The sequence below is a fragment of the Silurus meridionalis genome, chromosome 12, assembly GCF_014805685.1.
Source record: "Silurus meridionalis isolate SWU-2019-XX chromosome 12, ASM1480568v1, whole genome shotgun sequence".
In the NCBI taxonomy this organism is placed as follows: Eukaryota; Metazoa; Chordata; class Actinopteri; order Siluriformes; family Siluridae; genus Silurus; species Silurus meridionalis.
The window spans coordinates 22,667,586-22,695,574 of NC_060895.1; the positions used below are offsets into that span (position 1 = coordinate 22,667,586).

A 27,989-nucleotide genomic window follows, 5' to 3' on the forward strand; every position below is an offset into this window, starting at 1 on the left:
GTATGTGTGTGTGTAAACGTGAATAATGAGTGTATTGATTGCGGAGATGCTGTCGACACTGAAGATGGTTTAATTAGTGTGAGGGCTTCCGGGTTTAACCTTACGACCTTTACACATGCACACACACACACTGACAGATAGGGCTGATAGATAGATAGATAGATAGATAGATAGATAGATAGATAGATAGATAGATAGATAGATAGATAGATAGATAGATAGATAGATAGATAGATAGATAGATAGATAGATAGATAGATAGATAGATAGATAGATAGATTTACTTTCATTCTCTTTACCATCATTTTATTTTTATATTTCTTTTCCTTCTTCCTTTTTCTTTTTTCTTCTTTCTTACCTCTTGCACATTTCACTTTATTCTGTTTCTAAATCTCTCTGTCACTCTGCTTCTCCTTCTCTCTCTCTCTCTCTCTCTCTCTCTCTCTCTCTCTCTCTCTCTGTCTCTCTTCTCATCTCTTTCTCTATCTGTTCGCTCTGTCTGGCTTTCCCCATTTTTATTTGTCCGTCTGTCACTCTTTCTCACTCCCTCTTTTACTTAATATTAACAGCACGTTGTGTTGAATAAGATCAATGAAACACACACACACACACACACACACACACACACACACACACATTTAATTGAACACGATCATGAATAGGCAGCTAGATGAGTGGATGGATGATAGATGGATAGATGGGAGCCTGGCTGGAAGATAGATAGATGAATACATGAATGAATAGTTGGATAAATGGAGGGATAGATAGATGAATATGTTTATGGATCGGAAACTTTGGTGGATGAATAGATGATCATTGATTGATGGATATAAGAGGATAAACACATTCTTTACATATACTGTATTTGCAAACAGCAGGTCTGGGCTCCAGTTCTGTCTGGAATATAATGGATTTCCAAATGGCTGGGCGGGGCTTAATGGTTATTTAACTGGTTTGTGGAAATGCCTCCCACCCCGTGTCATGTTTGTCCATTTTTGTCTCTCTTTTCTTTCTCAATATCAGGACCCAGTGAATCATGGGTTTGTTTTTTCAGGCCTGTGTAGACGCCGTCGCTTCTCCTCCCTCGCTCAGAGTGGAGGTATACACTCCCTGCTGTTGGACATCTCTCTCCTCGCCATGATGATGTGTCCTACTGTCTCCACTTAATTCTTTTATCAGTGTATTATCACTGCCACACAGAATCCATCTATTCATCTGCAGGAGTCTGTCTGGCTCTCTGTCTCCATTCCCTCACTCCCGCGCTCCCTCTTTTCCTCTCGTCTGATCACAGGAAGGCATTATGGTGTTATTTGGGCTGTAAGTGCAGCTCGGAGACAGTAGCAGTCAGGACTGAGTGGTTTGGTGAAAGGCTGCACCACAGACGGTTCATGCGGTGCGTCGGCTGTACGAGTCCCTGCGAACGAGCTGTTACTATGGAAACGATAGCATATTAGACAGGAGTGGGTCATTATAAATTTGTAATTTGAAGAGTTGGTGCTTTCTAAGCTGCTGACCAATCAGATGCAAGAGTTCAGCAGGTTTTTTTCGGTATACACCAGTTCTCGTCAAATCATTCCACAGGCTTTGTATTGGAAAGATCTTCTGAAGCCGTTCCTTCACTGATGTTTGTAGGTTTCATTTTAGGCTTCATTTACAGCTACGATGTTTAACGTGCATTAACGCACAATGAGACCTCGCAACACCACGTGGTGTTATAAACCCAAGGCAGCGCGGCATCAGTGATTAGCTGTAGAGCCGGGTGAAGGTCAGAGTGTAGAGGATGTGACTGTGCTCGTAATCCAGTGTGTGTGTGTGTGTGTGTTTGTGTGTGTGTGTGTGTGTGTAAACATCGTTTATCCCAATGCTGGGTTTGGATTTCGCTCTTCTTCTTAATCGCCATCACGTTACATTCGTCTGTTTGCTTGTTCTTTGCTGCTCCTTCACTGTAGCTGCAGCCTCTCAGCAGCCTGTGGGTTAGTCTTGTCTTTTTGTGGGTTTTGGAGGGACGTCTTGTTCTTGGTGACATCGTTGTGGTCAACGTGCTGATGATGGTCCTGACATTGTTCCATGGTACAACTAGTGTTTTGGGAATTCTTTTCTACCCCTCTCATGATTCATTCTTTTCAACCCTGAAAGCCTGTAAATGTCTAAAAGCACTTTGAGGATCATGACCAAGACGACGTCAGAAAAGTCATACAGAAGCAGCAGATCTTGATTGGAAATTAATCAGAATTGTTTGATTCATAACATGAGCATGATTGCTCAAAATATATACAGGGATAGATGGATGGATGGATGGATGGATGGATGGATGGATGGATGGATGGATAGATGGATAGATAGATAGATAGATAGATAGATAGATAGATAATTGATAAGCTGAAGTAGGTGTATAAATACATTTCTTACATATATTTTACAAACATATTATTGTTGTAGTTTTGGTGTGTAGACTTTTATTTGTGCGCTGTATCAGAGAAACGTCAGAGGAGCATTAGAGGAGCTGTTGTGTCGTTCCTCGCTGTCTGAGCGGGGATGAAGATGAAGAAGGGGATGACCCGATTGCGCTGCCCTCGCTCCATCCACATCGATAAAAAAGATTGTTGTGCTGTTGCGAGTTCATTTGCATTTCTTTCCACATCGCAGTATCGATGGAGCGTGACCGCTGATTAAACACACTCTGTCTTCCCGGGTCACGTGCAGGACGACCTCTCGACCTCTTGACCTTGTCTAATTTATCCTCAAATTACGATGCATTAATGCACAATGAGACCTCGCAACACCGCGGGCATTATAAACCCGAGGCAGTGTGCCGTCTGTGATTAGCCACGGAGCTGGGTGAAGGTCAGAGTGTAGAGGATGTGACTGTGCTGTTAATCCAGTGTGTGCGTGATAACATCGTTCATAACCCGGGTGGGTTTAGATTTCTCTCTTCTTAACCACCATCATCTTATATTGACTGCTTGTTTGTTGTTTGTCAATGTAGTGCTTTAAAAAAAATGAGTTTTCATCATGAAATCAAGTGCTTTATTTATTTATTTATTTATTTATTTATTTATTTATTTATAAATTACCATGAAAAAGCAGACATGGATGTAAACAACTGTAAATGCATGGAAGAAAGGTAGATGTGACATCAGAAAATAACACAGTGACTGTGAAGAGAGCTGTAGAAAAAAAATACAAATGAATGACATTAAAATTAAACAACCAATAAAAAAATGTCACGGTAAAGAGAATTGCGAATAAAATCAAAACAATTAAATACTTAAAAAAATAAATGATGGGAGACAAATAGAGAAAGAATGGGATGGAGATATACTGTAGCTGGGGAGATGGAGAGGAAGATTGACAGAGAGGATGACAGAAAGATAGATAAAGACAAAGGCAGATAGAGACATAGACATATAGACACAGACAGTTAGACAGAGAGAAAACATCAGACAGACACATAGACAGACAGATGGTGAGGCAGATAGAGAGGTAGACAGACAGTCACACAGAGAGACCAAAAGACAGAGAGACATAAGAAAGAAAGAGAGACAGACAGACAACAATCAGACAGACAGACAACAATCAGACAGACAGACAGATAGACAACAATCAGACATAAGAAAGAAAGAGAGACAGACAGACAGACAGACAGACAACAATCAGACAGACAGACAGACAGACAGACAGACAGACAGACAGACAACAATCAGACAGATAACAATCAGATGAACAGGCAGACAGTTCTTGGCTGTAGTTAAAATAAATCCTGTCAAATGTCTCTATTTTATTCCTTTGTATCTTTAGTAAGGTGAGATTGATATTAATTACAGGGAAAAAACGGTTTTACCACCACTGAGAGAGAGAGAGAGAGAGAGAGAGAGAGAGAGAGAGAGAGAGAGAGACTGACAATCGCTTTTTCTTCAGCACTGTTTAACGTGACTGCACCTACCTGTTGCGTCCTCAAAAACTCACGTCTCAGTTTAGTCTAATATGAAACTTTTTCTGTAATTGTGTAACGTATCGATTCTCAAGTCCACATCGTCCCTCTACATCTACTCAGTGATCACGCCCCCAACACACAAGCCCCGCCCTCAAACGCACAAGCTCCACCCTGCTTCAGCTCTACTGCAGTGTGTGTGTGGTTCAGTAAGGAATGTAAGCCTCCTCTAATCTGTAAGGGGCACAAACCCAAACACACACATCACACACACTACATGTGGGATGTATCACTCTGTAATACCCTATGACACCTTGATACACACACACACACACACACACACACACACAGAGCACTGTATCCTCTACCTTCCTCAGATCAGTGTTTATTTGTTTATAATTGCTTAGACACACAAGGTACAGTTTGGATCATGCTGAGGCAGAGAGAACACACATCACATGTTCACTCCGTTTTTAACAGAAGAAAGGAAGGAGAGAAAAAAGAATCCAGAGGATGTGGACGCGGCGTCCGGTGATGCAGAGCAGATGTGCGTAAACTCGCCACGCCGATCCTGTCACCGTTACAGGCAATCGCTCGAGTCAAGGTGCTCCAGAGAGATAGCAGCATTATCAGCTCTACATCTCAACAACTCTCTCTCTCTCTTTCTCTCTCTCTCTCTTTCTCTCTCGTGCTGGGTTTTACCTGTTCATTTCAGCCTGAATGGAATGTCCTTGTAGCACTAACCTTGAGCACCTAATGGATGAGGTCAGAGGAAACGGAGGAATAATGAAGAAGAGAATGAGAGAATAAAAGATTGAGGGCTGTTAATCACATCTTGAGTCAAACGTGAGGAAAGGGGGATAGGGTGAAAAAGATGGGAAAGAAAGAAAGGAAGAAAGGGGGAGAACCAGTTAAGATTGTACCTTAAATTACAGCGCACACTGGAATCTGCACTCATCCTTCACCCTCCTCTTTTCTTTTTCTTCTACTTCAGTGTTAAACAGACTATTGATACTCTCTCTCTCTCTCTCTCTCTCTCTCTCTTTCTTTCATTCTTTCTTTTTTTGATTGTCTTTCCTTTTGTTTTAGTTTTTCTTTCTTTCTTTCTTTCTTTCTTTCTTTCTTTCCTTCTTTCCTTCTTTCTTTATTTTTGTTAGTTTGTTTCTGTCTGTCTTTCTTTCTTTCTGTTTGTTTGTTTGTTTCCGTCTGTCTTTCTTTCTGTCTTTCTTTCTTTCTTTCTTTCTTTCTTCCATCCATCCATCCATCCATCCATCTATTCATCCTTTCCTCATTCCATTGTCATTTTCTATAGTAATGCTCTTTAAAGGACTGAAGATAAAGTAAATGGTTTTTCTGTAGGATCTTTGAAGGAGTCAGTCTCCAGAACCAGTGCTTTATAAAAGTCAGAGGTGACACAGTAATTTACGTTTTCTTAATAACAAGAAGCAATCGTTTGTTTAAGGAAAAAAGAAGGAACGGTTGCTATAATGTAATGTAACGACTCTGGAGCACAGGGGGTTAAGGGCCTTTCTCAAGGGCCCAAGAGAGGCAGCTTGGCAGTACTGGGCTTTGAAACCCCGACCTTCCGGGTTAGTAACCCAGAGCCTTGACCACGGAGCTACAAACAGACCAAGACAGCGATTAGCAATGATCTATTGTTCAGTGATGCTCCAACACATCGGTCTTGTGAGACCGGAGCAGTCGGACCACTTAGCCCTCACTTCTGTACTTCTGCTTGACGTTGACCAGATCTGCTCCTGAGCGGGGCGTCTGGTGTAGAGATCCGATTTCTCCATCAGAGGGATGAAGCCTCTGTGGCAGGAAAACTCCTGTGTAGCACAGTGGAGTGCCTGAGGGAGAAGGTCTGGGAGAAAAGGCAGAATATAAAAGCGGAGGAGAAGAAGAGTGAGAGAGTGAGGATGCATTCCTGAGAGCGGAGAAAGACGGATCGAGTGTCACATGGAGAGAAAAGAGCGAGCGAGCCGGTGACACCACAGTCACGCAGTGTCGAGTTCCAGGTCTGAGAAACAAGGACCTCCGGGATAACGTTCCCGATGACCGCCGCTGCACAGGAATGTCTTTAACGTGAGCCAGAGTGTCTCATGTCCATCCCGTGTTCTCCTCCTCCTTCTCCTTTTCCACAAACTCATCTCCTGTACCATCTTTTTATACCTGACAACAAATGACACCAAGTCGATTAAACCGCAAGAAACTCGTGTTGTTCATGCTGAGAACATGGCAAGCTGTTCACAAAAGCAGCAGAGCTCCGGTTGGGCTTGTCAAATCAAAGGACCATCTGTAGTCATGGCAGTTCGTTCGTTCGTTCTTTCTTTCTTTCTTTCTTTCTTTCTTTCTTTCTTTCTTTCTTTCTTTCCTTCTTTCTTTCTTTCTTTCTTTCCTTCTTTCCTTCTTTCTTTCTTTCTTTCTTTCTTAGTGCATTTCTCTTTCTTGCATTCTTACATGCTTTCTTTCTTTCTCTCTGTCTTTATTTTTGTTTCTTAGTTTGTTCCTTCTTTCTTTCTTTCATTCATTCATTTATTCATTCATTCATTCATTCATTCATTCATTCATTCATTCATTCTTTCTTTCTTTCTTTCTTTCTTTCTTTCTTTCTTTCTTTCTTTCTGTCTTTAATTATTGCTACCTTTCTTTTTGTTTCTTAGTTTGTTCTTTCTTTCTTGCTTTCTTGCTTTTATTCTTTTGTGTTACTTGCTTGTTTTCTTTCTTTCTTTCTTTCTTTCTTTCTTTCTTTCTTTCTGTCTTTAATTATTGCTATCTTTCTTTTTGTTTCTTAGTTTGTTCTTTCTTTCTTTCTTTCTTTCTTTCTTTCTTTCTTTCTTTCTTTCTTTCTGTCTCTTTAATTCTTGCTTTCTTTTTGTTTATTTGCTTGCTCCTTTTTCTTTCTTGCTTGCTTGCTTGCTTGCTTGATTTCTTTCTTTCTTTCTTTCTTTCTTTCTTTCTTTCTTTCTTTCTTTCTTTCTTTCATTTTTTGTGCATGAAAGAGTTTACATGTTAGCTCATGGTCTCTGAGACCCTCTCGTTATTTTGCTGCCTGAGGTAATGAAGGCTGAATCCCTGTCAGGTTGAATGGAACATATTTTCTTCAAGGATTCATCAGAATAATTCCGGGTTCTTATTGATATTCATATGGGAATGAGAACTTAAGTCAGAGACGTCACAAGAGCCTGAAGCCCTCATCATTAAAATCGAACAATCCCCGAGTGTGAAGGGAAAGGAAGAGCTTGTTTTGGTGTTCACTTGTAGTGCATGCTCACAATTATTGCATTATTCAAGAAATTGTAGTTCACAGGTAGTTTTATTTCAGTAGACTTCAAATTCTGTAAGCCAGCTCTCATTTTTATGGAGAAAGTAATATAAATTTTTATCGTATTCACCATTTTTCACCACAGAGCATCAAAACCAAATCTACAGATCGTTCTTTAACGACAGAAATCCCCTCTGCAGGAACAGAAAGCACCAGTGGTGGAACTCCATTTCAGACCTTTTTGTGAACTATAGCAATGAAGGTTTCTGAACTTCCAAGTTGAGTTGAGTCCCCTGGGATCTGAAATGGTAGTAAACCAGCAAACAAGACAACAGATAGAAGGACTACAGACATAAACACTTATGATTCCCTATCAGTCGACCCTAAATCCTGTTGCTCCTCGATGACTCTGAAGCCGTTGATGGTTCGTTCTGAGCTTTCCATGTGAATATTCTCCCTCAGTCTCTTATTTTACTCTGGAGTCGGAAGTCAGTCAATATGAGGCCAATTAGTTTAATCGAGGGCTAATTAGACGCTTCCCTCCTTCCCTCCTTCCCTCATCTCTAAGTAGCAGATGTTATCTTTGCAGACGGCAGAAAAGTAGTTGGAAACGGCAAAAAAAAAAAGAATCACTCAATAAACCCACTGCTTAAACACTGAAACGTGACTTTGCTCGCTATATGGGATAGAAAGTCGTCCGAGGGCCTTCAGGGCCCAACACGAGAGACATCTGACTTTTCCATATGTGGTTCTTTCCTAAACTGTTACCACAAAATTGGAGGCACACAACTGTATAGGACGTCTTTGGATGCAGTAGAATAAACTCTGTGAAGATACGCTTTACATGAGTTGGAACATGTAGAAAATCCTGAGTTTCCTGCTATAGAGCTCTTGAACGCTGTTGAGTTACTTTGGGATAAATGTGAATGTTGACTGCACTCCTCAATTCACCTACATCACTACCTGACTTTACTAACAACCACGTGGCTAAGTGAATCTCCATAAACACACTCGAGTCTCCACACTGAACCTGTTACATAATTCAATGTGGAATGGGATGTTCAAAAAGTGACATACCAGTCTTATGGTCAGGTGTCCACAAACTTTTGGAAAAAAAGTGTATTTTATTTAATGGTAAATAATGTTAATGGTGTTTCTTGCTAATAAACATCTGTTCATGTTTTGTGTATTAAATGATAATGTAAAACCACTATTATTTTATTATTCTGTACATCAGGGACGGGTGGAAAAGAAGAAGAGGTGACGGGATGTTGTTTTTTATCATCCCACCAGAAAATTCTGCATACTTTCTCGCCGACTCAAACTTGAAACCCATGAAACCCGGTTTCGTTACGCTCCCCAGTGCCCAGACTCTCTCTCCAAACTTATTAAACGTGTCACATGATCCCATCATGCAATGTGCTGTATATATGACTGTCCAATCCCACGTGGCTGATATGGCAAAGAAAAAAGTTTCTAGACCATTAATAGTTTGGCAGGAAAATGCATTAACACAACTCTTTAAAAAAAAAGGTTCCGCAAGGGTTCTTTAGATGATTAAGGCTTTCTTTGTGGAAAATGAAAAAAAAATGTGAGAAACTTACATGGGGAATAAATTAACTTGGAAAAAAACCTGTGAAAAATAAATCAGTGTGAAAAATCCATGATAAAAAAAATACCTTAAAAAAATCTTTAGCAATAGGTAACAAAAAAAAAAAAAAAAAAGGAAAAATAAGAAAAAGCAAATAAATAAGCATAAAGTAATACATTTTAATAATAATTATACAATAATGTTTGAAAAATTTGCAGATAAATTGTAGATAAAATATATAAAATTATAAATAAATGTAAAAAAAAAAAAAAAATAAATATATAAATAATTTAAAAATACAATAAAATGAAGGTAAAATGTTAATATTTTTGAATAATAAAATAAATGAAATGATGCACATTGAAACAATGTTTTTTACATTTTTGAAAACAAATGTAAATTATTTTGAGAAAATAAAAAATGTATGATAATTAATAATAATAATGATGATGATAGCATTAATAATACTTTAATGTGAAAATAAATAAAAACTAAAATAAAAAAATATATATAAATAAAAGTCCTTTAAATAGTTCCACATGCTCCTCAGCAGTGTATGATTCCCAGGAGCCCTCTCAGACATCACACTCTTTTTGTGGTGAGGGTAAAGGGTGCGTCACTTGTGTGTCTGGTTTGAAAAAGAAAGCTCTGAGGTTGTTTTGAGGCAGCAGCAGTTAACCGGTGTTGTGTGGTCTGTGGTCAAGCCATCTCTCTGCGGGTCTCGACCCACACCCTCTTGCGGAACTCTAAAACATCTCCAGGACAAAGACGGAGACAAAACCGCACTGTGGTGTCGAGAGCCCTGATCATTTAAACATCAAACGCCAGCTTCGATGGCCTTGTTCTCATTGTTCTTGTCTGTTACTGCCGTGCAGGTGCGCTCTGACGGCTGGCCGGCATGGGGGAAGGGTTACCAGATCATATCAACCTCGAAAAATATCTCCTTCTTTGTGTTGCACCTTAAATTCCTCAAGCTGAGCGAGAGAAAAATGTCTGTGTACCTGCCCCTATGTTACCGTTTGATTATTTTACCCATATTCCCTCACACAGTGTTGTTTTTGTTTGCGTTTCTTGTGATAAAGAATGTTGCATGTTTCGCAGACGTGTTTCGTCGGATCCTTTGTCTGATAAACTCTGCTCCGGGTCAGAAAACAACGTAGCTCTTTACCTCTGTTATCTTGTCTTGTCTCTCCAGTAAAATCTGCTTGCTGGCATAAAATAAGATTTTTTTCTATTGCATCATATTGCATTGAATTGCAGTGTGTTGTATCAAATTGAAATCGGATCACACTGCATTGTATCAGGGAATCGTACCGTACTGATAACTGCTTTATATTTATTTTAATTGTATCGTATTGTTGGCTATGCATGGAGATGCGAATCGCATCGGCCTCAGTTATGGGGATGCACATCCCTAATACATGGCGTCTCGTTTGAAGACTATTGTTATGTTGAATTCTCCGACTTGGGGATGGAGGACACTGTAGCTTTTTTGTAACATCTGGATGTTTCGAGAGAATTTCTTCGCTGGAGTTCAGGACCCCGATTTGGAGTGAAGGGTAGACATTTTGTGGTTGACGTTGCGGGTATATTTATCTCACCGGCCATCGAGATAATCCCTCTGGCTGTGCTGTCTAGATGCTCAGTGGGACATCTAAACTCGAGGATAAAAGTCTGGATTCCTGGGTTCTTGTTTTTGCTGTGTTCAGCACCAATGTTCACTCTGGAGCCCACCGCTTTCCAAAACAGATGCCAAAATATTCGCCTTGTCTTTTTCAATGAATCAGTTTGTTGTCTAGAAGCATGGAGTCTTTGCTGAATCCTTTTTACTGACAGCACGACCTTCGTTCTCTCTTCTCCTGCTCCAACACTCTGAAATGTATCTTGCACTTGCTTCATTTCCCCACTTTGGGTTTGGTCCAGATGTCAACGTCAGCTCGAGTGCTTTACGACACACATGATCAGGTTGCCCTGGCTTACGCTGCTCATATTCAGATTTTTCATTGTACAGGGTGATTTAGCGGTTTTCAAATTCCTCTCCTAAACAGAAAACCATGAAAGGTCCAGAAGGTCTGGTTTTCAACAAGAAAGAAGGAGCCATAAAATGGTCACATTTGTTTGATGTGTGTGAGTTTATTACCAGGAAGAAAATTTTACCAGGCAGCACAGTCTGGGAAAAAATTGGGGGGGTGTCCTAAAAGGTCCAAGGCTAAAATCTGTAGTCTTCATTCGCTGGTTCGACATGTTCACTGATAGCCAATAGATGGTCATTGAGAGATTTTTTTTTCTCTGATGAGATTCTGGCAAAAGATTTCAGACACTGAACCTGATGACACAATTAGCTCATCAACTTCAAACGACCTCAGGGAAAGTGTCGAAACAAGTCAGGTGGACAGTACAGCAAGAAGAGAAAATGTGTTGTGTGAGGTTACTTAAGGCATGTGTCATTAACAAAATAAACACTACAGATTTTCTGCTAGCTATGGTATCACAGCTAGCTATGGTATCACAGCTAGCTATGGTATCACAGCTAGCTATCATATCACAACTAGCTATCATTAGCGAGAGAGCAGCAGCCTGGAAGTGTCACAGATTGATGATGTAAAACTTCAGGCAAGTCTTTTTGTTGACTGTCTACAGTCTGATATTATGACCACCGAGACCCTACAGTGTGACACTGGGCTCATGTTCGTACATTCTGACAAGCAACATTCGTAAAGGACTCTTCCATAAATCGCCCAGTGTGAGCCCAGCATTATGAACCATGAAGATTTTTCAGACATTTAGCTATGAACAGTTTTGCACTCAAGAGTCCATCAGTGAACAATCACCTCAACACTGATGGAACTATAATGAATGGACATTCGGTATTGAGGATGGTAATTGTCTCTGGTTCCTGTTAAGGTTTCTTCCTCATACCATCTCAATGAGTTTCTCTCTCCCCATTGTCACCTCGATAGAGAATCTATGACGCTAAAATGTATATTCAGTTTAATTCTGTAAAGCTGATTTTGGACAATATCCTTGACTGTGCTATAAAATTAAAACCGAATTTTATTAAAAGCCAAAAAAGATTATTTGACCCTTACCCACTCACTAACCTTGGATTTAACTACTTTACCAGTGTTACTGGTCACCTTCGGTGAGAAAATCTAGCTCCTGCTGTTTTGACAGTTCTAGAAATTCTAAGCTAAGAAAGCTAACAAAGCAGTGCTTTGCACAAATCGGCGCATATTGAAGTCACTGTAATGTATATCTTTAGACATTACAGCATAATCTGAAGAAGATCGCAGCAGGGAACGAAGTCAAACATGATTAAAAGATTTGTTCGAAGAAAATCCCCACCTGAAGGCAAAGTACGTGATATCAATTTAAGACGTGTTAGCGTTAGAGATTACGTGTAAACAGCACCTTAGTGAAGGTAAAGATGCTTTATACTTGTTACATATACATTACAGCACAGTGAAATTCTTTCTTTGGATATCCCAGTGATCTTAAGAAGCTGTGCCCCTTGGACCACAGAGGGTTAAGGGCCTTGCTCAAGGGCCCAATAGTGGCCCAATAATTTTTCTTCAACCTGTTTATTATCATCTTCCTCTCCTTCTTCATCCTTTTCTTCTTCTTTATTAACAGCATCATCTACATCATGTTTTTCATCTTCATCATCGTTTTTCTCTTCATTATCATCATCTTATTTCATCTTGTTTTCTGAACCTCTTCCTTCTTGTTTTTTTGTTCTTTTTCACCTTTTGATCTGTTCAATTTTATTATCTTTTCCTTATTGTTTATCATCATCATATACTTCTTTTCTTCTCCTATTTTCTTTGTATCCATCTTAATGGAGGTTCTTCTTCATTTTCATCTGTTCCTACTTTTTTATTAAACCTTCTATTTCCACTTCTTTTTGTCTCTTTCTTCTATTTTTCTTCTTCTATTTATTTCTTTTCTTTACTTTTTATCTTCCTCTAGTTGTTCTTTTTTTTTGCTCATCCTCTTATTTATTTTCTGCTTCTCAGGACTGCTGTCTTTTCTCTATATTTAGTTCATCTTCTTAGTTGTCTCTTTTTCCTCTGGCTTTTCTATTCTTCTTTTTTATCTTCTCCTTGGTATCTTCTTCATATCATTTTTTACTTTACTTATTTCTCATCCTTCTTTTACTTCCTCTTCATTGTCTTTTTCTTCCTCACCTCACCCCCTCTGTCTTTTTTTCATCTTCTTGTCCTACCTTTTCTCTTCGTTGTTCTTTTGAGCATTTTTTCAGCATGTTGTGTTACTGTTTGAACCCTCAGATGTCCCCAGAACTCCTGAGGAACCCATGCCCAGCTTGGACAATAAAGTATAAGATAAATGAATGTATTGCGTGTCTGTGTTGTGTATATGTGTGTGTGAGAGACATACGAGTGTATATTTTATTTATTCTCTTTTTCCGTGAGCTGAAAGGTGGTTGAAAAGCTTTGGCTTGCTCACACTTTTCAACATCCTGCCCTGGCTTCTGGGCTGTGGACGAAACAGCGGCCCGAGGGGGAAGCTGAGAAGAGTTTTTCTCCCCACTGGGGACCGGTTTCTTTCCCCGTCAGCGCAATAAATCAAGAGAATATTCTGGAACCGACTGTGTGTTTTTGTGTTGTAGCCCTAAATATCTGCCATGCAGCAAGTCTCCCTTTAGAGGAAGAGCGATAAATCAGGTAGCGGAATGTTCCTGCGATGTTAACAGTAGCTGAGCACGCCATAAAAACCGGAGGAGGAAAAACTCACAGGACACTTCTGTTGACCTTTGTCTTCCTCTTTCTTCACATCTAGGGGTTTTGACAGGTCCTGAGTTTACCTCCTTTATTCAAATCTTCTCATCATCCCTTTTCCGTCCTCAATATCGTGAAACTATTCGATTTCACTCTTTTGTTCTACTCGTTTTTTCCTATGAAGCTCTGTTTTGTCCCTGTGTCCCAGATTGTTCTCGATGATAACGCTGTTTCATCTTCTCCGGTCCCATCTGGTAGAGCTTAGTGGCCATGTGGAAGCCATTGTGTCCCTCTGGATTCACCGATCGCCTGCGTTCCGAGACCCCTCATTGGCCATGTCTCACCCTCTTTAACATTCTCTTGTTCTGTCTCCTGCCCTCCTATTATCTCCTCTCTCTGTCTCTAGTTCCTGCTCATCTGTTCTGCCCTCAGGCTTTTTTCCTCTGTTCTGCGGTCTGTTCGAGTCAGCTTCTTTTCCAGACAGAGGAGATGATCTTAGCAATGAAGCTCACATCCATTTTTGCTGAATTTTTTATTCTGGTTTTGTCAGAAGTTCTTGAATCGTTTCTCGTAATGGTACTGGTGTAAGGCGATGGGTGATGTTAACACAGACTTGTTTTGAATTTATCGTTGTTATAGCGACAGGACGTTTCCAAAAAGTAAGGAAAAAATTGGTTTTCAGCTTTAATGGCTTCTCTGGATTCTTGGGGGACATTTGTTTTTTGTCTGTTATTTTAAAGACTGAGAAACCGAGAGACAATAGAAAAAGAACCCATTTGTTTCAACGAAGTCCAAATTAGCTCTAAGAGGCTAAAGCCATGTCCACACTACATTTTTTTTTTTATTTCATTATTTTTCTTGCCGTTTTGGCCTTCCGTCAACACTGAAAGGGTGTTTTCGCATCGGGGACTGTGAAAATGGAGGCTTTTGAAAAACGACGAATTGTGGCGAATTGTAAGTTATTGAGAGTAAACAAATGCCGGGCGGAAACGTTGCAGGTCAAAGTGTTTTACTTTTTTCGGTACAGGGAAGTAAACATTTTCAGACTTTGCGATGTGGATGAGCAACTTTTGGAAAGCAATTGAAAAGGAAAGTGCGGACGAGGAGCGTTTTTAAATGAAAATGATTAGTGAAGATACAGCCTGAAAAACATGTCAGTTTGTCTTTTTCTTACCTGTATTCTGCTGTATGTTAATTCTATTTCATTTCTTGGAAAAATGGTTTCACTACAGATCCAGCTGCTTGGGCACATAATCAGTTGAATTTAATGTAATCCACTTTGGGGTGATAACGGCACCCTCGCTCCATCGTACCACCTCGCCGTTGATTATTTTCCTGTAACAACGTGACACATGAGGGTTAAATTCCTTTCTTGGTTCCGCTGTTTTCCGCACGAATCTGTCATTTCCGTGGCTGGTGGATAGATTGGGGGGAAGAGGATGTGGTGCAGTGAGGGGCAGTAAATGAAAGTGGCCATGACGAAAGCCTGAAAGATGTGCTGTTACTTCAGCTTCTCTTTCTTTCTCTCTCTCTCTCTCTCTCTCTCTCTCTCTCTCTCTCTCTCTCTCTTTCTTTCTCTAATGTTCCCCTTCATTCCATCTGCAGCCCCTCAGTGGTTTAAAGCATAAAAACAGGCTGGATTATGTTTCCTGTCTATGTGGCTGATCTGCTGCCAGGATCTCACTCTCTTCTCCACATGACACACACACATCTGAGTTGTTGTCGAGCATCCTCCGAAAGCTCTGCAGCCAGATATGTCCAGATGGAGAGAAATGTTTAAACTGTTACCCCATCAAACGCAGAAACATCCTGTTGATAGTGTTAAGCGCAGCGCTGAGGAAAATGCTGGAGGCCCTTAACGCAACACACATATGCAGCTTCTAGCAGCTGATCACCTAGACCTAATCCTGTCCTGCTCCTCCAGACATCTAGTGAATACATCATCCTGTTATGCTTCTTCTGACATCTACTAACTACATCACCTTTTCCTGCTTTTAGACATTTACCGACTACATAAATCTCCATGATCTCTGTCTCCAGATATCTACTGACTACATCATCACCATGTCCTGCTCCTAGATACCTACTGACTACATAAGTCTCAATGTCCTGCTCCTCCAGACATCTACTGACTACATCATCACCCTATCCTGCTCTTAGACACCCACCAACTACATACGTTTTCATGTCCTGCTCCTCCAGACATTTACTGACGACGTCATCACCCTGTCCTGTATTTTTTACAATTTTCTTTTATTCTTCTATCTACTGGCTATATCATCACATTGTCCTGCTCCTCCAGACATCTGCTGACCACATAGACACCCTGTCCTGCTCTTACACAATTTTCTTCTACTTTCACTTGCTGTATTTTCTCCTTCATCTTGCTCTTCTGGTTTATTTTTCCACTATCTTCTTTTTTTACCACATTCTTATCCCATCTTCTTCTGTTGTTCCTGTATGTTTCCACCGTCATTGTCTTGTTTGCAGGTTTCACTCGAGCATTGGGACCCTCTAAGGGTAAGCTTTCCATATGTTTACGTGCCAATTCAGGAGAATATCTGACCTGTTAGCTGTGAGCTTCCTGCAGAGAGAAGCCAGATCACATGTTCATCACCTTTAATCATCTAATCATGCCCTGAACTAGCTACGTGACTTTTGACCCCTCCCCCCAGCCAACCGATATCTGATATCTCTTGACTCGAATCCTGATTCCCTCAAACAGTAGCCAAAACAATAAGTTAGAAGAGCTCCAAAGTGTGCTTCTTCATATTGAGTGTTCTTGTGACTTGCATTTATAAAGAAACCTTTGTTTAAGAAAAAAAAAAAAAACAAACACTTTTGCAGACTGGTTTGTGTGTGTTTGTGTATGTGTGTGTCATGTGGTCGAAAGAAGGAATGCAAACTACCTTGACAAAAATCTCTGAGTCTGTAGTCTTGGATTTACCTCGTCTTCAGACATACATGATCCAGATCTGACTAACAAAGCAGACAGTAAACAAGATTTGTGAATTTTGTATAAATAAATGTATAAGATTCGAGAAACTTTGTGTATTAGCATCATTTTTCTTGGATGTTTCATCCACTATGCTTCCTAATCAATTCTTGGCCAGTTTCTGGATGGGGGTTGAGGTAAAATGGGGTGGGATTTTGTTTTTTATGGTGGGATATATCCTTTGTCACATGACTTGTGTAGTGCTAAACTTGTGTAGTGCTAAATGCTGTCGGCCTTCTTTCACATACATAAGCTAACAGCCAGCCATTGCTGCTGCTAATGCTAGTTGAGCTAAACAAAACAAAACTTTATCCTGTTTTCTAAACATAATATAATCAGTACTTAATCATTGCTTTTAATTCTGAGGGATTTTTTTTCATATACCAACATGAGGAAAGTTTAAACCCCATGTTTTATACTGTAGATACACTTGGGGAAAGCCCAGATTTTCTCAGTATTCCTCATGTTTTAGTCAGCATTTCCTTCTATTTTTTTTTTCCTCATGCATCACATATGTCACACAAGACTTGCTCAGGGTTTGTGCAGCAGCTCCATCAATCTCTTCCTGACAGCTCTCATGTTCTCTTGTCCAACCCTCCACTATCACTCACTGCTTCTATTTTCTTCTTGTTTATTCTTCAACACTGTTATTAATTTGTCACATGTATAAATGAAACACTTTATGTAAAAGCAGCAGCAGCTGATTCTGGTATGGATGTAAAGACAGGTTAAATTCAATTTAATTCACCCTTAAGCGAAAGCAGGGAGGAGAGGAAATGACCACGGTATCCACGATCGGATTTGTTTTGTTTCCAAAACAGAATAGCGAAAGTGTTTTTTTTCCTCTTTCTTTTCCTCCTCGCTAATCCTCCTCTCATTCTTCAGCACTCATTATCAGGAACAGCTTTTTCAGCTTTGTGGCTGTAATATTCCTCTGTCCCTTGGCTTGTTCTTTCTCTGATGCTCTTGCATGTATATTTAGAACATGAACGTGCCAAGAACGTTGAGAACTTCTTCACATACACCTACACGAATGCCTGTCCAATCCTCACAACACATATTGAGAGTTATGTTTTTACTGATGGATGAACAGAACCATAGTGAATAGTCTTCTCTGTCTACACTCAGCTGTCAGGTAGTGTTTCCTCTCAGACGCTCCCTCAATGTAATATTGATGGTTTTTCCACATAATCTTTGTTGAAGCTTGGATTTCAGCATATCTTTCCATGTGCCATACAGCCATTCCATGTGATCTCACAATTGCTGTGTTCTCAGTTTGGGTTCTACGATCAGGGCTTCTGCCTGTGCTCCAGAAATGCGATTTTGTGGATATTTTGATGAATTGCGGCACTAATATGAAGTTATTGCAGACACGCATTAATCCCAGGATGTTTTCTTTATAAGGTTCAGTGTTCCCGCTTTGTTAAAAGTTTCTACTTTGACCCTTTTCTCAATTGATACCTTTGATCCATTGGGAGAGATCTGAATAACCAACCATCTAGGATGCCAAATTGGATTTTATTGTTTAGAAGTTATGCACTCTGGGTAGAACCTAGGATTTCAAGTTTAGATTTCTTGTATGAAATGTTGAATATTTAAGAAACACTTGTTTTCCCTCAGAAGTCTCCATGTCAAAACCTTACAACTTGGAGAAAAGGTTACATAATAGAACCTCTATAAAAAGGAAGAAAAGTCATCATTAAGAGAACACTAGAACTCTAAAACAGAGGGTTTTTACTTTCAGAAAAGGTTCTTGTTGCGATTTTTGGCAATTGTTGCTTGTCAGACTGTTCAAACCTGATCCCAGTGTCACACTGTAGAATCTCAATGGTTATAATGTCAGACTGTATGACAGTAAAGAACAGACTCACACAAGAAAAAGACTTGTCCAAAATTTTATTTCATCAATCCTTGACATGTTCAGACGTTCTTTTGCTAACAATATCTGTAGCATTAATTTTGTGTTATAATAAAAATTTCATGCAAACACTCCATAACTAAATACGTTTCACTTATTTCTGTACTGTCCACTTGACTCATTTTGGCATTTTTTCCTTAAGGTGGTTTAAAGTTGTTGCGCTAATCGCTTTATCGGTTTGCCACTCCTGTTGTTTTTTGAATTTACATCCGTCATAGAAGTCACACTAAAGTAAAGAGTCTGAAATTTTCTGCTAGAAATTCACCGGAGGAAAAAAACAATCGCAACAGTCATTAATCTGCGGTCGATAAACAAACCGGCGATCAAAGACTACAGACTTTAGCCTCGGATTATAGGAATAGTTTGCGATTTTTAGACAACCGAATCAACCAATGTGCACCTGGCTTTAGTGGAAGCACCCACGTAAGATTATAATCTGTTATTGTGAAGTAATCGTCTGAAGCAATCAAACAAAATTCAACCATGTGACCAACTTTTGATCCAATTACGCAACTCAAATCCATATTACAAATGTTGTAACCTAAGATCATGAGGTAAATTTTTTGCCTAAATGGGTGAGATTGGGAATGAACCCAATTTAATGATTATAGGAATCATTTAGGGCTTTCTAAATTTGTCTCAGATAAACAAATCATTGCCAAAACCGCACAGTGTGCACCTGGCATTAAAAAAATTTCAGAGTTCTAAAATTTTCTCTTATAAAGGCTTCCAAGAAATGGAAACCCCCCAGTATTCTTCAGGGGTGACCCATAAAGGTTTTTTCTACAACCCTACAACAGAGGGTTTCCCCATAAAAATGTTTCATGCAGAAAATGTTGGAAATACCTATGGTTATCCTTCAAAGGTTCTAAATAAATCTCTGCACCTGTGGGTTTAACTTTTGGAACAGCTTGCTAATTATGCGCAAGACCCATCAGCCAAGAACAACAATAAAAAAAGATCATACAAACCTTTCATTTTAATATTTAGAATCGCTCCTGGGTTCTTCAGTTGTCTCTCAATAGGGAGCCATTTAAGTGTCTATGTAAAAACTTTTACAGTGTTTCGCTCTAAGAAACGATTCCAATTAGAAACATCGTCGGATTGGACAACCACTGGTTATTCAATGACCCCTGACAAAGTGTTTTCTTATTGCTGAACTCCTTTAACTCTGATTGTACCTCTTTCTACTCAGAGTACCCACCGGATTATAGCTGGTCCTAAGCATGCCAGCTAGAGGAAGTGCACTAGATGAAGTGCACTAAATGAAGCTTTTCCTGGGTCTGGTGCTGTGAGATAAGTGGAGATTTGAGAAACCTCCTGTCTTCATTCTCGCCAAGCAAAGCATGTGGCAGTAAAATGGTTAGGCAGCTCTTTGATTTCTGCAGGTTTGCTCAGGAGTAACAGCTCATGGAAAAGGAGAGAGAGAAAAAGAAAGAGAGAGAGAGCTTTGAGGAGCTTTGGTAAATGTTAGAATGGAGATGTTGTGCATTATTCAATAACATGGCTGGGCCTCATTATTGCATGCTTTTCAAAAACGCTTACAGTGAGGAGGGAAAAAACCTTGTGTTTATGAGGACTTCATGATGTACATTTATTTCTTGTTTGAGCTCGAAATGCAGTCCTGTTCACCTCCATGCTGTCATCTCTGAGTGGTTTCTTTTCCCATTAACCTTATTTATTGTATACCGAAGGCACTTTACAAGGTTTACGACTCTTAGCTAACAATGACCGTTCTTTTATTTATTTATTTTTTTTTTAAAGTTACAAGCAATAAACAAACACATAAACATGTAGTTTAGAATTTAAAACCTCTGTTGTTTGTAGAACATGGTCATATGCCTGCAGAGAATTACACTGGGACATTCGTATCAATTTAAACAACATATGTCTTGCACAAAAAAAAAAAAATACATGATACCATTTGTATTCATCTAAATAAACACTCTGGTTCTGTTTAGCTGTCTCTTGACACGTCTGCCTGTTTACGTTACCGAACTTCCTGATCACTTTACAAGCGAATTTGACGTTTTAGCGGATGTAGGGCTAACGACGCATAGTATCATGAATTCTGTTTCTGCCTCCGTTTAGTTTGTCACGCACTGTTTATTTCCACACAGCTGAGATATGCTGTAATGTTTACACCAGCTCCAGATGCCTAACATTGTCAACCCCCCCCATTACACGCACCCGAACGCACACGCTTCTCACTTTAAACAGATGACATCATCAAGCAGGACAAGATGGTACACTTACCTTGTTTTGCTTCGTCTTGTATTTTCTTTTTCCTTTCTTTCACTTTTGTCTTGTATACCAAAGACTCTTACTGTACTTTCACCATGTCTGGGCTGTGATTGTAGAGAACAAGCTATAAAACACCATGTCCCAAGTGCTCGCTTTGTAATGGAACATAACGAGGAGAAAGCTCAGAAACTAAGAAAAAAGATGAACAAAAAACTAGAAAGCCAGACCTGGGGAAGCGATGATGCATTCTTGGAAAATGCGAACGTCTCGGAGAGTCTTTGGTTACTTCTCTGGGGGAATGGTTCAGTGTGGAACCCAACAACAGAAGGATTTAGTTTTACAAGAACTGTTTTGAAAAGCCATTATCTTTCCAGAGAACCCTACGCTCTTTGGTGTTGCGGTTCCCAGGTATACCTTTGGATAAATCCTTAAAGTGTCCAAAAAAGGCGCATATGAGACACATTTCACATCCAAAGAACCTTTTTCACTTTAGAAATATCTTAATTATAGGAGTCTTGTGAATTCCTTGAGGTTCCTGGCTTGCCCCTCTGGATGAATCCTTTAAGGACCTATGTAAAGTAGTTGGCATATGTATCATGACGGATCATTTTTAATATATTTGACAATTAAAACAATAATTTGTGACCAATATTTTATTGATTTCTCGTCATGTAACTGTTTCTCGAGCGCGTTCTCTCTGCAGCACTGCTGCTACGTGAATATGACGTATCACAACACTTAGGAGGCCGAGGGGCGTCCTGAGAGTCACATGGAATACATATTAACATGGCAGAGGTAGAGCTGCACCTTCCTGGAGACAGAACAGGAAAAGAACGTCTGGTTTTATTGAATCTTTTTTCTTTGTTGCACTACAAAGGCGTGTTTGTGAAAGGGGCCATGTGTTAGAAGTCAGAAGGCATTTAAGTAAATTGATGATTTGTCTGTCTAAAGCAAAGAAATAAAAGCGTACTACCTGTACCATTTCGAAATGCATACAGGGGCTTGCAGATTTTGTAAAGATGAAACCAAATCATTAAGGTCTTTTTTGATTGACAGCTGTGTTGCTTTACTAGACTAATTTGAGAAAAGATATATACATGCCCTCTTGTAATCTGTGCATTCTCTATCATCTACAAAAAAGTTCGACTGCACCAGGAGTCACATCTGGGAATGATTACACTCATGGTTTTACATTTCTTTTTTTTTTTTTGTATTGAGTTCCTTGTCCAGATTGGTTATTGCACTATTTTAATCCCAGCGCTCTGATTTTATTCATGACTCTGCATATTTTACCAATGACACTGGTGCTTAGCAAGACAGAAACATTCTTGTCTGGAGCAAAACGGCATTTTGGGAGTCAACTCGTAATCGGAGTCTCAGATCACCAGACTTGTATGTCTATTGATTGGTAGGGTTCATACAGAGGTCAGTTTTACGTAGTCTTGATTTAAGTCGGTAGTGTTTTGACTAGCATGCTTTACGGAATGACAATTTGTTCTCTCGTCCTTTTGTCCTTTTTCAACCCTTCACAAGGGTGAGCTCTTTTCTAATGGAAATGTTCCAAGCGAAAAATCTCCCTGTACATGAGCCAGCATCGGGTTTTGATGTGCCTCATGAGCAAATCCCCAGTTCCCTGTTGGCTCCATCAGAGTATAGCAGGAAACTTCTGAGGACGCTCAGAGAAATCTTTTCATTTCCTTCGAGCAGATCTCATTTGATCAAGCCTGTGTGTGGTGTCCCGTCTTGGTTTTTATTAACGTTCAAGCCTCAGTGAGGCAGATCTCATTTTGATTTGACATTTGCTCGGGTCTGGTTTTAATTTTTCGCTACAGAAGTACCCAGGGACGATCCTGGGAGAACTGACGCTTATCCTGGACTAAGAGCAAGGCTATAGGTCGATATCTGTTTCCTTTCTGTAACAACAAGCAAGAAGAAAGAGTGCGTTTGTTGGATAATTGTTGCTAATCTTTGCTAACGCAACTGCCGTGGTTTGGAACTTGGCCGCTGGCTAAATCCAATGGTAGAAAGAAGAACAGAAATGTTAAACGTCAAACTTGCAGATTTGTCCCACTTGTGTCTTGTTCTACAGTAGAAGCATGTATGTTACTGGTTTTTCAGTATGTTTTAAGACACTATTGCCTTTTAGTCTTAATTGTTTGGTTTGAAAACTATTCATTGGACTTTATTTATTTGGAAGAGTGGGTGGATTTTTTTCCAAAATTACGTACTTGTAGTTCTACAGTACCATAATTTCGCTACCTCAAACTGATTAAGAAGATCTTTTTCATTCCATTTGTATACAATGCCAGGAATATCATTTATCAGATGACATAATAATAAGGACACCATACAATTAAGTGATAATCATAAAAATAAAGACAAACTACTATTTAACTGTTAAAATTAATCAAGTTGGTCAAACAGTCACATTCTCGAATAGAATAAATTTCTTTCGGCTTCTCCCATTAGGGGTCGCCACAGCGAACCATCCGCATGTTTGATTTGGCACGTTTTTACGCTGGATGCCCTTTCTAACGCAACTCTCCCCATTTATCCGGGCTTGGGACCGGCACTAAGGCTTGTGCAACCCTAATGGCTGGAGTTGGTTCCCTGACTGGGGATCGAACCCGGACCACAGCGGTGAGAGCGCCGCATCCTAACCACTAGACCACCAGGGAACCTCTCGAATAGAATATGGAAGAGAATTCCAATTATGAGGAGCATCCCAGCTTAATGCTTCATCCCAGCTAAATGCTCCAGGGGGAGCTGTATCATGGCTGATCCTGTGCTTGGACCCCACCTTCCTAAAATTGCTAGGATATAAGGAGAAAGAAATTTACTTTGTGAAGATTATGTGACAAGCATAAAGCACCATTCTATCTTTCTTTCTTATTGTGTATAACAAGCGAAACATGTGATGTGGGAAGTACCGTGATACCACAGCAAGCTCTTACAGTACTTTATTAGCTATTAATAGCTTCTGTAACACTGTATCCCCTCCTCTCTCTCTATTTCTCACTTGTCTCAGTAATCTTAGAGAGACGAGGTGAAGTGGAGGAATGCAGCTTTAATTAGAGCAGAAGGAGCGAATGAGCAGTGTTTATAACCTACGTAATGCTCTTTAAGATATACACCAGAACAAACAGCACATACATATTTATATATATAGAAAGATGAGGTGTGTGAGAATGGACACAAAACAGAAGGCTTTACAAAGCCATCCATCGTTTTCCATCTAGGACCACCACGGAGTAGCTTTTATAGTGTCCCCTCACTGAAGCTCGGATCACGCTCGCACTTCTTATTAGATACCCGGTGCAATTTTCTGGAACTGTAATAAATAGACATTCGTTGATGAGGACAGTTTCCTTTTCGATTCTTTTTTCCTCTTAAGGTTTCTTCCTCATGAAGTCTCAGGGACTTCTGTGGCAAGAAAAAACTCAACTCAAAACACAACTTTAAAACTCAAAACTTATTAAACACCTTTGGGGTGAATTGGAGTGGCACCCCAGTCCTCCTCACCTCATCTACATCAGTACCTGACTTTACTAACACCCTTGTAATTAAATGAGCACACATCTAGTTATTATGGGAAAAGTTAAGAATAAACTGAGAGAAGTTGAACCGCTAGGGTTTTTCTCTTCCTGATTCTGTAAAACACCTTTCCTTTCAAAGAATCAGGGTTTTTTTTTTTTTTTACATTAAGGTGAGTGTGGGAGAGCTGAACCCACTGTGCACTTACAAGCAGCAGAAAGCGAGATCTTATGGCCAATTAAGTGCTTAAGGGCTCAAAGGAATTTGTAGGCAGTCAGGAGTTCAGGTTACACCTCACTTTGATCTGAGACAGCCGATCATCAGAGAGATGCAAGAGACCGGAGCAAGTCCAGGAAAAGATTGAGGAAACGTTCTGCATTTTACACAAATGTCGAATAATAGGATCGACGTTTGTGTTTGCAAATGCAAATCGACTTCCTGTTCTGTTTACCGTGTTGAAGGATGTTTCGGTTTTACCTCGAGACTTATTGGCGGAACGTTATCTCATCTTAACCGTGCAGTGAAGTAATGAACCGCAACCTGAAAATAAGACGAGAACATACTTGAATGTTTAAATAAGGAGGCTCGGATGTCTTGTACAGAAACTAAATGCGAAGTCCGGGTGGAGATTTTCAGCTTGTTTCGTAGATTGTATTTGAAAGTTTTGTTAAGATTCAGTTTCTACATGTTTCAGAGCCAACACTTGGCGTCGCTCGGTGCGAGTGCGGCTTTTCCTGTACACTCTCCAAGAAACAGTAGCTCAGACGAAAAAAAAAAGCTGTTATTGAAAAGCTGCCAGTATTTAATGCGGCACCTTTCTGTGCATTTTCAATGGAAGGCTTGCAAACTATGTTCTGCTTCAGAATCAAAATGTGGAGAACCAATGAATGGTTCTGTTTCTGGGGGATCGTGGTAGCTCAGGGGTTAAGATGACAAATTAGAGAAACTTAAGATGTTTGGACTTTGGATCGGAAAGTTGCGAGTTTGAATCTTGGTACCACCTGTATTCTGTATCCTGTATGTTCTGTATTGTTGAAAGATTTATGATTAAACTCTTGATGTCACCCAAATGAGGATAGGTTCCCCTTTTGAGTCTGGTTCCTCTCGAAGTTTCTTCCTTATAACATCTAAGGGAGTTTTTCCTTGCCACAGTCGCCACGGCTGCTCATCAGGGATAAATGCACACCATTCACCTTCACTGTTGATTTCTGTAAATTTGCTTTGAGACAATGTCTGTTGTGAAAAGCGCTATAGAAATAAACTTGACGTGACTTGACCACCAAGCTGTCTTTGCTGGGCCCTTGAGTACCTCTGAACCATGCTGTATATTAAACATTATACAGTAATTGCAAGTTTTTTATAAGAAGGTCTACCAAATGCCATAAATGTAAAATGTAAAAATATAATTAAAAGGTCTAGCTAAAAACCTATTTTAGTTACGAACTCTGTGTGTGTGTGTGTGTGTGTGTGTGTGTGTGTACATTCATTTGTTTAATCAAAAATATATATATTTTTTAATTGAATTAAATGTTTAAATCTATTATTTACAATTAATTCATTGCTTAAATTGCTGAAATGTATTAGTGGTTAACCAATTGAACAATTACTTTTAATTAAATTTTAATTAGATTTTATTGAATTATTAAATTTATTTAAATGCATGACTCTTTGAATTTTATTCTTTTATTTTTAAAGAATTAAATTAACCCACCGTTTTACACCAAATCAATGACCCGCAGAACTACTAGCTACCAGAAAGCTACTTTTTTTTTGCACTCACAATAAAAAATATCGGCAATTAATTTTCTCTTCTTTCTTTGCAGTTCTCCGTGATGAATTCAGGCAGAACCCCAGCGATGTGATGGTGGCCGCTGGAGAACCGGCTGTGATGGAGTGCCAGCCTCCACGTGGACACCCAGAACCCACCATCTCCTGGAAGAAAGATGGTGTGAACGTAGACGACAGAGATGAACGGATAACTGTGAGTGTTTATGTCTAGACCCCTAGTTTCAATTTTGACCAAAAGAATAGTTTTACGAATAGTTTTTCCTCTGATTTGAAGATTTGTGTAGTTTCTCAACATCAAAGTTCTGCCATTTGCACTTCTATCTGAAGTAAAACACCGGTTTGTGTTACAGACGTTTCCTTGTTTGTTGAGCTTAAAATAGCCGAGGTGATTATTGATAAAGAAGTGGGTTCATTTATTATTAATGTTACACTAATGAACACGTTTTTTCCCACTGCACAGATCATACCAGTGACTTTGACCATCATTTATGCAAGTTCTATTTCGCTAGTAGCTAATTAGCTTTGTGCTGCAATTGTAGCTGCAAATGTTGCTAATTTGCTTATAAGTTTTGTTTTGGAAGAACGCGTCATACCGTTGTAAGATCATTTACTGTATGTCTGGATAGTATGAATAATTTATGCATGAACGACATGCTGAACATTTTGTAATGGAACACGTTTGTGGTTAATGTTGCAGAGAATCTGCTATACAGGATTATATTCTGGGGTCAGAATTGAATGCTCACAGGTAGTTTTCTGTCAGTTGAATCAGCGTTCCATGTGGATGCACTGTTTATAGTAACATCTAGTTTCAGTTCCATCAAAATTGAGACAGCTATTGCAAACACTGGTGTCATGGATGGAGGTGAAACATCAGCACGGTGAGCAAAAACTGTAGAATCCTCATCATGTGAAAATGGTGTGGTTTAATTAGTTGTAAACTATTTGTTTGTAACTTCGGGAAAGTCGCACTGGACCCGTTCTGTCGGGACTTGCGAGCATCAGGTCACACAATCAGCACATGGTGAAGGATTCAATTAAACCAGTGCGAACAAACACTAAAGCTAAAAGCAGCAGTAAACACTTTTTCAGACACACTGTTGTGGTTTTCAGCGAACGATTATGCATTTGTACACCAATGCATATTTATTTTTTTATTTTATTAAACCTGTTAGCTCGCTCGCTCTTTTCTCCGCTCCGTTCTTTTTTTATAGCATTAGTCTACTACAACAGTAACTTATCTGTTTTTAAATGTGATTCACCACGACTTTACTGCGTTCAAATGCTTGTTTTCAATGTTTGTATATTTAATTTATGCATATTTAATTTAAATTGTATTCAAATTTTAATTGATTATATTTTCTAGATGCTATACATTTTACATTGATATACTTTTTATTAAGCGTAGTTGTCAGCTTGCCGTCTGCAAAATACAATAATGTTGATTTACACAAATTGCTTCACCTTTCATACACAATTTATTTATTTATTTATTTTTTACAGTTAGAAACAACCCAGTATGAATGAATTTGTTCAAAGGAGAAATCCCCCATGCAGTCCTCAACAAGCAGCTACTATAAGCTTTACAAATGTCAAAATTAAAGATTTAAATAGATATAGATAGATATATACAGGGATCACTCTGTCATGCTTGAGTTAGAATATTAGACTGGAATCCTTAAAAGGAGGGTGGTGCTTGAATTCATTGTTCTTCCTCTGTTAAGAATGGTTACCTGCAAGGAAACACGTGTCGTCATCATTGCTTTGCACAAAAAGGGATTCACAGGCGAAGATATTCCTGCTGGTAAGAAGACACCGAAGTCAACTGTTTGTCGGCTCATCAAGAATTTCAAAAACAGAGGTTCAGCTGTTGTGAAGAAGGCTTTAGTGCGCCTAAGAAAGTCCAGCAAGCGTCAGGAATGTCTCCTAAAGTTGATTCAGCTGTGGGATCAGGGCACCACCAGTGCAGAGTTGCTCAGGAATG

General features: G+C 39.4%; 1 protein-coding gene across 1 annotated transcript in view; it reads left to right on the plus strand.

Annotated features, from left to right (window-relative positions):
* The window catches only part of robo1 (roundabout, axon guidance receptor, homolog 1 (Drosophila)), a 285,171-nt gene that overhangs the window by 199,907 nt on the left and 57,275 nt on the right, over positions 1–27,989 (plus strand). Inside the window, 1 exon segment of the mRNA XM_046862548.1 lies at positions 26,041–26,198. Within this exon segment, the coding sequence (XP_046718504.1) occupies positions 26,041–26,198 (158 nt within the window).